Source organism: Larimichthys crocea, chromosome XVI, assembly GCF_000972845.2.
Source record: "Larimichthys crocea isolate SSNF chromosome XVI, L_crocea_2.0, whole genome shotgun sequence".
NCBI lineage: Eukaryota > Metazoa > Chordata > Actinopteri > Sciaenidae > Larimichthys > Larimichthys crocea.
The window spans coordinates 3,771,983-3,787,093 of NC_040026.1; the positions used below are offsets into that span (position 1 = coordinate 3,771,983).

The 15,111-nt window shown below is 42.0% G+C and overlaps 1 protein-coding gene across 2 annotated transcripts in view; it reads right to left on the reverse strand.

The window, feature by feature from the left end:
• grik5 (glutamate receptor, ionotropic, kainate 5) overlaps positions 1-15,111 on the reverse strand; it is a 78,838-nt gene that overhangs the window by 20,863 nt on the left and 42,864 nt on the right. For both annotated transcript variants that reach the window (XM_010735086.3, XM_019261295.2), the window contains exons 4-8: positions 9,672-9,833; positions 8,298-8,462; positions 4,699-4,796; positions 4,109-4,274; positions 267-445 (exon numbers count right to left, since the gene is read on the reverse strand). In XM_010735086.3, the coding sequence (XP_010733388.2) occupies positions 267-445; positions 4,109-4,274; positions 4,699-4,796; positions 8,298-8,462; positions 9,672-9,783 (720 nt within the window). In that variant the 5' untranslated portion in view covers positions 9,784-9,833. The remainder of the gene's footprint in view (positions 1-266; positions 446-4,108; positions 4,275-4,698; positions 4,797-8,297; positions 8,463-9,671; positions 9,834-15,111) is intronic.

A 15,111-nucleotide genomic window follows, 5' to 3' on the forward strand; every position in this document is an offset into this window, starting at 1 on the left:
TTGTTTCCTATGCAGCTCCGGGGGACAGAGAAGGTAAAAATACATGTTAATTCTGTTACGACAACAAATGTGCAGCCTGCGGGACTCTGAGGGAGTCGTTTTATTGTTTTCCAGATGGTAAGCTCCGCACGTCCTTTATGACTGTAACCTGAATTTCCCAAATGAGTACATTAAAGAGTGTTACTGCGATTACTGTATACAAGGGTAACTCCACATTGCACACATGTGGGCGGCACTGAAGAATGCATTGATGTTTGAGGGCTGACCTTCTTGAGGATGAGATAGGAGACAGAAGCATTGGCGTCAATGATGATGGTAGCCACTTTGTCGTCACGGATCTCCTTCAGCAACGGCGTAGGGTCCAGGTTGTCATCTAGCATCCTGATTGACAGCGTCTCCCGAGAGATGAGAAAGCGGCGGACCAGTTCCTCCAATCTCAGCAGGCCTGAGGCAGAGCCAAAGCAGAGCCGAGGCGCATATCAATGTCTGTATCAGTAGACGCAACTCATATTTTCAAAGTGTAAGCTTTGCAGGACCTGTGAAAACCTTGTGTGATTTGTTCTCAGATGGCCATATATTTGTCTCATTTTGCGAAACATGATCGATGGTTTGTCTAAAGCTCCAGGAAATGAAACATTATATAATATGGAGTCTACTGGGTTTCTCTCTGTAGGACTTAGTTCTATCTAGTATGACCTCCGCCAAAGGGGTTTTGTCTTCAGTACCATATGTTTGTTTAACAGAATAACGCAACATCTCAACATGAACTTGACAGATTTTGTTAGTTAGGCTATGGGCCAGTTTTATGTAAAATGTTTGGACAAGCCCAAAAAGTTGTGAAGATCCCCTCCTCCTTAGGACATAAATAATTCATGTATATTATGGTTTTTCCACAAAAATATTTAACCACCAACCACAAATATTAGACACAAGATGCCTCCTGCGTTTCAGTCTGTGTGCTGCAAGTCTTTCACATCACATTTGTTTAAGGTGTATATTAGACCAAAAGAGTTTTGATGTCACAAAAGCATGCGGACGTTCTCGTGTTTTCCTATATGTTCGAAGGTTTCCATAGTGTTTAAATGCACTGTGCAAATGCAAAAGATAATAAGTGTATATATAACCCAGTCAACATAACGTGGTGCTCGTGAGTCAGAATCTTTGTACAAAGTTTAATGTTCCCAGACAGTGTTCTCCAAAATTTATGCCTTCCATCAGCCAATCAGCATGACAAATTTCTAAACATTTTCTATTAATAGAATAATAAATTTAGAGAGGTTTGAAGCCTCGGTGCAGGTAGGCTCCTTGAGTGCTTTATAATTCATTTTGTGTCTGTTTGTCTCATCCATCAATATTTTATTTCCTCTTATTTCAGTTATGCATGTATTTTGAGTGAAATAGTATGTGTTCAAAAAAACTGAATACCTAAAATAAATAAGAAAACTGGAGATGCAAGAATTCTGCAAAACAAAACTATAGACAGAAACAGGAGCAGAAATGCAGGAGAAGAAAGACCGAAATACAGTACTTAAGACAATTCAGCCACTTCAAGTGAATTCCTCTTGAATATAAGTATAACCAATGGCAGTCAAGACTCACTTGACATTGTGCGTGGAATGAGCCTTTACTAGAAAGTCTGCCCTGCTGCTTCCTAATTGTAATTCCATAGTAAAGCACCCCTAGCTATGTAAATAAGTGGTGGGGCAGGCATCTTGGGGACAGGGGGGAAGGGGAGAGGGAGGAGAGGAGGAGGAGGGAAGAGGTAGCGCACAGAGCCCTTCAGCAGGAGAAAGCCTCTGTAAGCAGTGGGGTAATCACTGAACCAGGCCAAAACTTTAATTAGTTTGAGGAAGGAGGGGGGAAAAAAATCAATGCACTTTACAGCTTCCTCTCCCCTCCTCTCTCACTCTCCTTCTTTCACATATTCGCTCTCTCACACATAAGCTCTAACCTCTCTGTCTCTCGTCTTAGCCCTGTGCTCTAGTTACCTCTCTCTGTCTTTATCCATCTCGCTCTTACGCCGCCGCCACCATCTCCTCCTCCTCCTTGCGCTCAGTCTCTCCCTCTCGCTGTCCTTAACCTCATCCATCTCATGAAAACTGCATAATGGAATTAGGCTCAGATAGCAACGTTGTGACCCAGGCGTAGTGAGAGAAGGATACGTCGGAAATGACCCAAAATCTCGGACTCACTCTCATTTAACAGAATATCTATAAACCGCTACTCGCGTGGGCTAAAGAGGGAGAAATTAGGTTAACGCCATTAACATGCTGTTGCAACAATGACCGCTTTCTAAATAAGTCGCTTAATTAGGATGTGTGCACAGTGGGTGTCAATGAGATGTGTGACTTCACTCATTAGTCGCCTCACTGACAAAAAGAAAAAAAAAAAGAAAAGAGAACGTCTACTTCACTTGAACACACCACTCTACACTGGGGTAAACAAGATGAATAAAACAAGTGCACTGGTGGTAAACATTGTCTGATGTTGAACCTCTGCAGCGCCACAGCAGAGCCGCGCACACAGAAACACAATCATACAAATACCCCAAAATCCTCTCACACATGTAGCGGCATACAGTACATTCAAGGGCAACAACACACACACACATGCATGCATACATAAACAAATACACAAACAGTGAACCGAGATTAAAATAGATATGATATATATATACAGTATATATATACAATAGATAAAAACACACACGCTGTGCCACACACACCCACACAGTTGTTCAGCGTGTGGAACAAGCCTGTTGAGTGGCAGTTAGCACCTATTCTGCAGCCATGGCAACCAGCTCCATGGCGATAGATAGCGCAGCCAAGTGGGTCAGAGTCTGAGTGTGATAACCTTGTATAGATCACCTTCAAGCCAAATATATTTTACACACACACACGTGTGCACACACACACACACACACACACACACACACACACACACACACACACACACACACACACACACCCCTCAGTGTCTCCACCAAGTAACTATCGGGCTATGTGTTGCTTCTAATTCCTGTGAGAGGAAAAAGCCCAGTGAAAGTCAAGTCTCCTATATACACACATTCAACTGATGATCAAAAATGGGGAAAGAAAAAAAAATGTCTGATGCCATTTTCAAAGATCTTTTAGCTCAATGAAATGACAAGTCCACGAGGAATTCAGCTTACTTTCAGGAAGCAGCAGGGAGGCCGGTTAACTGCTGGGGAGATAATGAAAACATCTCACCGATTGAATCAGTTTTTCATAATGTCAGCTTTTTGTTTTTCAGAGTCTACCCTCTTCACACTGCTATGAGAAGTGTTCAAAGGCGTCAATGCTCCCACTTATTCTTTTTGTAATTGACCTTCAGGTCTTTTATGGTTCTACTTGGCCGGTGTGATCAGTCAACAGCTGCACAACAACTCATCCCGGTTCAGTTTCACTCTGGACTAGACATAAAGGCAGGAGATTATCCAGTGGAAAAGTTTGGATTTTGACCCCTCCTGCAGCACAGGGTGTATTCTGTCATGTATTCACAAAGCTTTGTTTGAATACTACAGCCACCAACCGACCAAGCCCTTTAATTCCTGCAACTCTCGATAGGGCAGTGCATAATAAATCAATAACGCACTCTTTCAAAATGAAAATAAAGAGGACTAGTGACTAAGCCCCCAATCCCCTGTGATGTTAAAGCTCTCTGAGTGCCTAGCAAGTTAAATCAAACATCCCCTAAGTTCCTCCACGACTGGAAAGCGTTTCAAAAATGAATATTTATTAAATTGGTTTGGCCCTTACAACCCTCTGAGGTGGATGAGAGACAGTGTGCAAGAGCATGAGTAATAAATAGGAAGGCTGCAGCATGAGCCATGTTCTGAACTCTGACAACAGACAGAACTTTATGACCAGACTGTCAAGATGAGTGTCCAAAGGCGCAAAAAAGTCATATCCGCCCAAACAGTGTGAACGTGCCAACACTCCCACAGAGGCATTTGCACACACACACACACACACACCCAAACACACATATAGTAGGTGAATAAGCTTGTGACTGAAAAACACAAATACGATCATGCAGTCACACATAATGCATTTTATAACTATAAAAACAGTGCATTTGTACTCACACTCAGCCTTTGCACAGACCAGGCTGGCTGAGGGGTAACCAAATGAGCGCAAGATGGCTCCTATGGCCAGGCTCAGGTCCTCGTTGCTAGGGTACAGAGTGACAGAGGCGAAGCGCAGGTACGGCAAGCGTGGAGTTTCCTCCGGACCAATCTTTATATGAGGGATCTGACAAAAAGGGAGAGGAGAGGAGAGGCATTAGGGAAGGCAAGGCAATTGGATGTGTCGAGATGAACTTCCCTTAGAAAATCACACAACAACAAAAAAAACTGTGAATAAGGAAGATCCATTAGAGATGCTACAGGGTGAAAAGAGAGATAAGAAGGATGGCAGAGGCAGAGAAGAGAGAGACCCAAAGATAAAAGACAACGGGAAGAAAGGAGAAAACAGTAAGAAGAAGTGGATGACGGTTAATTATACGAGATGAAATTCAGTGGGCAAGGAAAAAACAAATCTCAAGACACATTCATCACGATGTCTATGTGGGTAGGAGGAGTAGTAAGTCAGAGGCAAAGCAGTCCTTGATGTCTACGCACACATGGCACAGAGACAGATTCGTACATGTCTGTGTGTGTTTGTCTTCCACACTCACCTCCTTCTCGCCACATATATGACTGACAGTAGAGCCAGAGGCGGGGCTGGAGGCGGGACCTATCACAGAGACGACGCCTTTGGGTAGAATCTGACACACTGATAAAAGGTAAAAAGGAAAAATAAACAGTGAATATGCAGGCACACACCTTTTCCTCTGCTTCATTTTGATGGCAGCACAGAGCTGGCATACAGTAGGGCTGCAGTCTGGGGAAAGTGTGGAAATTCAAACTGCAGTGAAAACTGCAAAAAAGGTGCATCATGATTTCATATTAACCACTTATTCTATTTAAGTAGCACAATCTGTCACATTATAATCTGATTTTGTGATAATAAACATTATGAGATAAACATTCCAAGGACTACAGCAGGGCAGGGGTTACTTGCTGCTATTATTTACTTGTTTAAACAATTTTAAACAAGACAGTTTGGTATAATTACACGTCTAGAGTCAGAAGTACACAAACAGATTGATGATTGCCTTCATTTAACAAAAGCCAGTTTGCACAATTACTTTTTACACATTTATTTATTACAATAACTACTTTCCCCAGGACTGGCTCAAAAAAAAAAAAAAACACTGTCTCGATAATTCAGTATGCAGTATATTCAAGCATTTCACTGCTCAAAAAACACCAAGCAACAACAAACATCTCCACTATATCCAGAAGTATGTGAAGACATTTTCAGACCATTTTTGTGATACATTTGTCAACATACAAACATTTACTTATAGCAGTGTTTCTCAAACTTTTTAACGCCCCTGTACCACCTCAGAAAATATTTGCTTCTCCATGTACCACCATAAAATACAGTCAACCCTGTTTGGCTACAGACCGTTCACACAGAAGGCAGGTTTATTCTACACTAGACATTGTCTGTAGAGTTTATGGTGAAAAACTGTCAAACCATGACAGCAAAAGACCATAAAATGTCATGAGGTTTTTAAAAACCTTTATTTATATGTCATTTTAAGGGAATTCATACAGTAGTATTTTATATTAAAAACTGTAAATTATACACTAAAATACTGTAAAACTTAATGGCATATTTTACAGACTTTTACTGTCATGGTTTGACAGTTTTTCACCGTAAAACCTACAAACATAGAGCGCTAAATATAGAGCAAGACCTTAAACATTTTTAGAGATTATTGTTCACTGTTGTTGAATCTTGAACAGAACCAGAGCTGATTTGGTGGAAAAGTGTTGCTCCTAATCTGCACTTCTCTGTCTAATATTTCCTCTTTGGAGCCACGATTGCAGCACTCATTTTACCTCCAATCACTAAGTTAACGTCAGATTTTTAGCTCATAACTAATCACACATGTATGCGAGTGCTCTACCTACATGAAAGTAACTACGTATCAGGCTTAAATAACACTCCAGCGTAGTATTTTTATAGTATAATATGTTTTTAAATGAATTTATTTCAGAGATCTTCAAGTACCACCACAAGGAGGGTGCGTACCACCAGTGGTACTTATACCACAGTTTAAGAACCAGTGATTTTTAGTATGTTTTTATTTGAGGCAATCACCTTGTTTACCCATTTACTCATTATTATTTGCCATCTTTTAGGACACATCACTGAATGAAAGCAAAAAAGGTTAGGCTCAGGAATGATCTCTTCATTTGAACCCTGTCAAAAATCACCTGTCTGATTTTTGAAATGTAACTAATAAAGAATTTATCAAACCGTATCAACATACTCCTACACCTCTACATGAGAGTGCCTGACATTTGCTCTTTTTGCAGATGTCTGAAATGTCTCCATTATGTTGACTATGTGCATAAATGAGGTTATGTTCTTATATTTGACTAATTGACTGGCTTGTAGTCTGATCAACTGCTGCAACGGACACACACACCAAAAGTGATTAAAAAAAACTAGAACATGCTTAAAGGTTGAGTCAGTCTTACTATAGAAACATAGCTGATTGTTGAGTCTCATTCCAAGGTTGTCAAATGCTGACATTTGGGGTTATGGGAAATGGGAAACAAAGTGGCTCTGAGCAAGCTACACAACACAACAGATAGGATTCATGCTCTAAGGCCATCAGATATCTTTATATATCAACTAGCTTACTCCAATATGACTGATCCCACCTTTAAAGGAAGACCTCTGGAAATACGATTATTCGCTTTCTTTCTCTTGTCTGCACGATGAATATGAAGCTACACTAAGTTTCATATTGAGCATACAGATGTGCGAGTGGTGTCAATCTTTTCTTGGAACTGCAGGCAAAAAAAACAATAAATGAGCGTATTTATTGATTATTATCCATAACAGACAAAAGATTGACCATGTTATGTACTCAGGGATTTCTTCCCTCAGCATACCGAAATACTTGCTTTTGTACAGTATCTTTTGAAAAGGCAGTGAGTTCATTTTTTTATTGATGTTTTCTGTCTACTCACCTGAAAAATGCTTTGTCGGATACAGCAGAAATTAGTCTGGTAACTTACCGTGTTATTCTCATCATCTTAAAGCTCTTTTCCTGCTGGTATATTTGGTTGGTATTTGAATTCATCCCAATTAGTTCTCCTCAGTCCCTGCCACTGTCTGTCCGTGTGTGTGTGTGTGTGTGTGTGTGTGTGTGTGTGTGTGCGCGCGCGCACGTGTGTGAACGTGTATCTGTGTCTGCAGAAAAGGATGTGAGTGCATACATGTGTAAATGTGTGCGCATGGTGTGTGCGATTGGGTGCGTGCAAGCGTGCCACAGACAGTCGTAGCTGTAAGATGATGAGCTCTCTGATCCAGAGACCAAAAAACGCTGTGAGCAAACAAGCCTGTCAGAGTCTCCTGCCCATCGGTCAAGGACACACACACACACACAAAGACACATACACACGCCTGCAATTCGAGCACATATGTACACAACCCCTCTCAAGCACACAGACATTTTGCCAGTGGCTTGTGGCAGGGTTAGTGACCTATTAGAATAGGAGCAAGGAGCCTCTGTCTCAGTAGTTCTCCTTCTGTCTTTGCAGACTCCAAACATTCAGTCTCAACTCTGTACATCAATACAAATTTCATGGAGTGGATCCTATTGGCCTGCATGGCTGATCTGTATTAGTATTTGATGATTTGTTTTTGTCATGGCCTGCAGAGTAGATGGTGCCAGCTGTTACTAGAGGGCACTGGTCCACTGTTTTTAATGAGACAGGCTTAGTGGCCCATTACCAGTCTCCAATGACATGTAAACTAATCAGCACAAGCCCTTTCTGGTTCCTAATCACATGAAAGTGGTGGTGGTTTTATCATTTTAGTCATCATTTAAGGTTTTTGCTCACAAAAGGCAGCGTTTTAGAAAATATAATTATCTTTTTTTTTTCTTTTTTTTTTAAAAAGCACCCTTCTTAAGTGGAATAAATCCTGCAGTATTAAGTGGACTGCGGTTCTTTTCTTCTCTGTGCTGGTCACTATTAATATTCATATTGCATATTACTAATAATATCTACTGGTATTTTTAGTGTCCACTTTTTGCCTGGCTAATTAGACTATTGTACTAATGGAGTTAGCTGGACTTTTATCACTCAGATGGGTTGAGTGAATCTGCTCTACTGGTCGTCTTTGGCATACATCGGCTCCACTCACTGGTGTCAGTAGTGTCGTACTGGGAATCTTTTTGCAGCTCATATATGTCCACCTCCACTCGGGCTCGGGCCGGACCCTCCATCACGCTGTTGATGTTCTCCCTGGCCAGGGACAGCGCCAGTCGCTCCCCGCGCCCACACACAGACTGGTCATCCAGGATTGCCGCTAGAAGAGGAGAGGAGGAGAGATAGGTGACGGTTAGGTTAGGGTTAGAGGTGGAAAACCCGTGCTCAAGTGTGGATGGGAATGTGTGTTGGTGGTGTTGATAGGGGGATCACAACCATCAGTCGTTGGAGGACTGAAGAGATGTGATCTTGTTCATGTAAGCGAGCAATTGGGAAAAAAATCATACATTAAAATAATAGTTTGACATTTTTGGAAAATATGCATATATGCTGCAATTTGTCTGTAATTATTATGTGTTGACATATTAAATAATTTGGGCTGATAGGATCTGGCCTCAGTGAAGTTAGTTATCAAAATAACCCTGTTTGAGCTGGCAAATGTTACTAATTGGTATTCGGCACAATTCCACCCAGTGTTTGTAGTTCTGATTAAGTTACTTAAAAGCTCAAGTCCTTTAGTCTGTAATATGTTTACATTATTCTAACTAACTTCTGTGTGCATTAGTCAGTTTAGTCAGATATATTTCTCATTTTTGATACTGTAATCTTACACCTGAATCCAGGAGATCCACTGACACTTAAAACATCTAAAAAAATAAAATAATAAAGGATAGTGGCATGATTGCAGGTGTCAGACAGCTCATCCTGCTCCTGATGAAGGCTTTTTTGTAGTAATTCTACTCTTGTTCTTGCACTTTATTCCCGGGCCGGCTCTGTAGAACGGGTCATGTAGTAATCAGAGAGCTTCTGGTTTGATTCCCAGCTCCCTCAGTTGTTGTCAAAGTGTCCTTAAGCAAGATGAACTCCAAATTGCTCCCGATGGCTGTGCCGTTGGTGTGTGAGCGTGTGAGCTTAGCATCATCATGAGTACTTTGGATAGGAAGGGCTGTATTGCTCCTGATGAGTTGGCACCTTGCATGGCAGCTTCTGCCATCAGTGTATGAATGTCTGTGTGATTGGGTGAATGTGATAAGTGTTGTAAAAATGCTTTGAGTGGTCGGTAGACCAGAAAAGCTCTATACAAATACAAGTCTATTTACCTGCATATCTACAGTAGATCAGAAAGACTTAGATAAGATTGTATCTGCCAATCACTCGCACCAAGAGGTGTATTATTAGAGCAAATTTGGGATTGCTGTGATCTCTCATTGTATTGACCAAAGTGGGAAAGAACAAATAAATCAGACCATTGAAGTATGCAGAGAAACTTTTTGATCCAGTAGGGATGGAGGGATGGATCACCACTCACCCATGCGGACGGAGGAGAGTAAGGGGGCCTGACTGAGGGAGCGTGGCGGCATGGTGACTAGCAGGAAGGAGAGGAAGTGTATTGACAGCAGCAGTGCTGGCAGAGCCGGCATCTTCTACTGCTCCTCATGGAGAATGGTCTGCTGGCTGCCTGTTCCACCACCTGCAGGAGCGGAGGACACACTGCACGTTACTGGACATGTAATCATCCTGCTGGCATTAGATCTCTTTTTATTGTCATCCTGCAGCTTATCTTCAGTTTGCTCTGTCACATTTTCTCCCATGTAGCGGGAGAACCTGAAGAATTTGACAGCACATACAATGGACATTCATACTCAGCAATGAAAATGTTCACTGTCATATCACAGAGGCAGCACAGTCCCATGCATACACACATCTCTATTCATGTGGAAGGTCTAACATTTAAGTGACATGACTCAACCTTGAAGAGATCTGAATGATATGAATAATACAAAGGCAAAATCACACAAAACAACTGGCACACGTGTCCGAGCAAATACACATCTACACAATATGTATCCATGCAACCATACACATAAGCAAAATACTATAAAGACTAACTGAACACACACTGAAATTTACAGGTACAAAGAAAACTGCATTGACTATACACACATCTATTCAATATACACCTACACACACTTATATGTTTACCATACCATCATCCTCACCCTCACCCTCACCCTCACCCTCACCTCTAGACAGACACACAAACACACAAAAAAAAGCACACACGGAGAGCTCAGCTGAGCTCCACTGGTGCTAAGCAGCCGTCTCAAGGAGTGACAAAGCCTTGCTCTGACTGACAACCTGACAAGGCAGAGTGTGAAAGGATGGAGAGATGAGGGGAGGGATGAGGACAGAGGCGAGAGGAAGAAGTGTTGTGTGACGGGTAGGCAGGGAGGTTGAGGGAGGGGTGGTGCTGCTGTTGTTGCCGTTGGTGGTGTGGGTTGTTGACCTGGGAACGTTTCGAACGTCTGGTTCACCAGTCTGAGCTTTGGACAGTTCTGACAGACAGCTGAAAGAGTCAGTTCATGGCCTTCAATTGACCCTTGCAGCTGTAAACAAGGGAGCGCTGGAGTGGTAGAAGGCTGACCTTTAACCCCAACAAATGCACATGGGGTTTGGAAATGAGCTGGCGCTGTGTTTGTGCATACACTATGTGTACATCAAAGAGGAGATAATGTGGATTGTCGGTCACTGTGTTGAACGAACATCCCTCCGCACGCCTTTTCACTTTGAGATCTTCATTTTGTCTTTTTTCCCCTCTTCCACTCACCTTTCCAACGTTTGTTTAGCTTTGATGTTTAAAGCACACTAAAAAAGATCTGCAACCCTGTGCTCTGAATCCCTCGTCACGACTCATAAATCAACCATCCTTCTCCCTTTTTCCTCCTTTTTTTTTTCTTCCTCTTTGCTCTCTATGCAATTACTGACCTCCCTTTCTTCCTGCAAACTTTACATGTCTGTCATTCTCGGGTTTGTTGTGTCAAAGGGTGGGCAAGCGTGCGCGCGAACATGTTTGCAATACTAATAGCATGCGCCATACTGTGCAGATGGCTGTGTTGCTCTCATTATGGTTACTGCAGCTCAAAATTAGCAGAGGCAGGGCTTATGCATGCCATCTGTATGTGTGACACAACATAGAATAACAGGCACACGGTGGGAGTACTTTTTCTTTCCCACTCATTGTTTTCAATAAATTAATCTTGTTTTGGTATGTTACAAGATTTAGGGAGCAGAATATGGCAGAAATGGAACATAATATGCATAGATATGTTTTCATTAATGTATAATCAGCTGTAAATAAGAATTGTTTTGTTTTTGTTACCTTAGAATGAGCCTTTTATATCTACAGATGCCGTGGGTCTACAATATTTCTACAGTAGCTCATAACTGAAAAACCTTGCTTTTGGAAAAGGAGGGTGAGTGGATTGGGTTTTCAGTCTGCAACTACACTGCTAGATGCCACAGAATCCTACACACTGGTGTTTTAAAGGTGCCAATAAATAATGAATGCATCTAAACATTCTACGCTTTTGTCATATTGGCACACATTGCCAACATGTACAACAGAGACAGTTACGCAACAGCTGATTATTCCGAGCACACAGTGAGATCACTACAGCACACTGCTGTCACACAGCTGTGCATTGTGCCGCACGCAGTACTCCATTTTTCTGGTTACTACTGTATTCTGTTTGCACCCCACGCAAGTGGTCTCTTTCTCAATTTACTCTTCAGCAAAGTGTGTGTGTGTGAGGCGTGCCAGAGCCGTGTGTTTATTCCAGGACATGTATGGGTATGCGCTTACCTTGTGTGAGTGTGATGGCGTATTGATCGAGCACAGCTGAAGTGGCAGGCCCTCAGGTGCGGTCAATCAAAACAATGGGGAACCTATCATGGGAGCACTGCATTTCACAGGCGCCATCTGATTGGCTATTACCAAGAAGCAGATTGCCATGATGACGAATAAGATCCTAACTGAGGCTATGCCTTCATCAATGATGGGATGGAACCGGTGCTATTTCATTGTTATTGAGAGCTATTGACAGCATTAGACAGTGAAGATTACAGCATCTATACTCCAAAGGGAAGGTGAGTGGGGTGGGAGGATGGAGATGGAAAGCTGTGATAGAAGTAAGGAGAATGAGAGAGAAAAAAGACACAGAGGGAATGGGCTACGGACGATGGGGGAATAAAAGAACAAAATTGAATACCGAGAGAAGAGATTGGAAAGTGTTTCGGCAGAAAGAGAGACGCAGGCGGGCAGGATAGAGATAGAAAGACAGAAGAGCAGTGGTGGAGAGTAACAAAATACATTTACTCAAGTGTTACTCAGGTATAATATTGTAGTTTCTATTCCACTACATTTGTATGACAGCTACTAGTTCCTAAGATTGACCTACAAAATATATGATCAACATATAAAATGTAATGCATTGTTATAGATCAAGCTCCCAACAGTGCATTAAGTAAAATTAGTTCCACCTCACCAAGCACCTGCATCATTAAAATGCTGCTTAAATGTTCATCAATAACTATACTCCAATATATTATAAAATAAAGGGTTGGGGAACATTCTGTATTGTCAGACTGCCCCTTCATTTCTTCAGCAGTTTAATTATGTTTATAACAGTGTGTTACGCTTTATCACTAACGACAAATTCCGTATTCATCACCGCTCTCCGTTGTGATACATTTGGATGGATAATCATCTCATGATATTCATCTCTAAAGCTCTCACATCACGCACCTCACATCTCTCTACGTGATAACTTAAATGCACCGTTTGAATGGAATGAACTGCCTTAAAGATAGACTCTCTTATTGCCCTTTGAGATTTTAAAGCTTTACTACCCACTGTCTTTTTATCAGTCTAATTGTTTTTATTATTTCTGTTTGCCGTTTGATTGTTGGTTGTTTCACTTAAGATGTGTTGTTCTTAAATACAAATTGAGTGGTTAAATGAATATTAAAGTTTTACGGTATCAGATCTCTCATGAAAGAAGGAACTGATGTCAGATATAATGATATTAAAGAAGCCATTTCGTAAAATGAGTACTTTTACATTTAATATTTTACTGTAAAGTACCTCTAATACTTAAATGGACTGTACTTATATAGTGTCTTTCTAGTAGCCGCAATTACACTACATATCTCATTCATCACACACATTTATACACATGGCACAGCAACAGGAGCAATGTGGGGTACGGTATCTTGCTCAAGGGCACTTCAACATGCAGACTGGAGGAGCCAGGTATCAAACCAACAGTCATTTGATTAGTGGACAACCCGCTCTACCTCCTGACACCAAAGCCACACCAAGTACTATGTACTTTAATAGCTGTATTAATACAAGAACTTTGTAACAGTGGTATTTTTACATTGTGGCATTAGTCATTTCTTTTTCTTTCATTCACTGTAGGAGAATGAAAGCAGCTAAACATGTGGTAGTAAAAAGGTGGAGGGAGTCAGGGAAACAAACACAGTCTGAGAGAAAGAAATGGTGAAATACTATTTCCGTGATTAATCTGGACTGTGTAACTGGCTGCTGTATGTGCCCTGTTGCTGTAGTAGTACACGGTTGAGTCCCTGTAGCAGTCGGGTGTCAGTCTGCAGGGAGCTGAAGCAGCGAGAGGCTCGAGCAGAGCCAGACGAGTCTGAGCTGTACAGAAAACACCGCTTCTAACCCCCCTTGCTCGCTTTCATTCTGCACCCTGCTGTAAGTCACCCTGCATGCTGGCACCACTGAGAAATACACAAAAGCAAAAATACATAAATATCCTGACTCGCCTTGTCTGTGTGTGTGTGTGTGTGTGTGTGTGTGTGTGTGTGTGCAGGAGAGAGTATAAGCGAGAGAGAGACAGAGAGAGAATGAGAGGACATTCATCCCAGTTGGAGATTTAGCTGTTTGGTGCATGCATTCATCTGAGTGTGTGTATGAAGGCATATGCATATTTGTGTGTGTGTGTGTGTGCGTGTGTGTGTGAAGGAGACTTGGCGGCTTGCTCATAGTGTCTGCAGTGCCTATTATGAAAGAGAAAACCATAAAATCAGAGATCTTAATTATCTAGAGAGAGCATGAGGAAGAAGGGGGAGGGAGAGCCAGAGTGGGAGAGAAGGAGGGAGGTAGGAAGGGAGATATGGAGAAAATCAGAAAAACGAGGGAACGCTATCTCGCCTCAAACCCCCAGGCAGATGAGGAGAGGACGAATGGAGACTAAGGCAGAGGAAGCAGGATGAGCGATAGCAAGGGAGGAGAGGAGGAAGAGAGGGATGCGGAGAAAGACAAAAAGGACTCAGATGGAGAAAAGCAGCTTGAGGGGTAGGGGGTAGGGGAGCAGGAGAGGAGAAGGATGTCGGTGGGGGGGCTGGCGAATCATTTGTTTTTCCCCTTCTGCCTTATTGTATGACACAAGAAAATCTGACAGTTATCATAATGGAAGGATGAATCATTCCCATAATTGAATTTGTAAGTGGAACGGCTTCAGTGGCTGTGGATTTAAGAAGACTGTACCGCCAGCCATTATGGGACACAAATGTTATTTTTCTCATTCTTCTCACAATTAATAGTCATTGTTGACTAGAGAGGGCGTGCTGCAGACAGCTGGGCTGCTGTCCCTGAATGAGCACGGTCAGGCCATTTCATGACTCCCAGACAATATGGATGAGCTGGGAGGTTTAGTGTGTGTGAGCAGTGACAGTGGGAGTAGAAAAAATGCCATGGACCCCTCGCTCAACCCTTTTTTGTAGGATTAAATGTTTGGTACTTTGTGTCTGCACCTAATATCAAAGCAGCAGCACATGTTCCCGGTCGCATTGACTCAGCATTTTCACTTTGCACCCTTCGCATTTTCTCTCCTCTTACATGTTCCTCTCTAATCTCACCATCTCTGCCTTGCTCTTCTATCTTG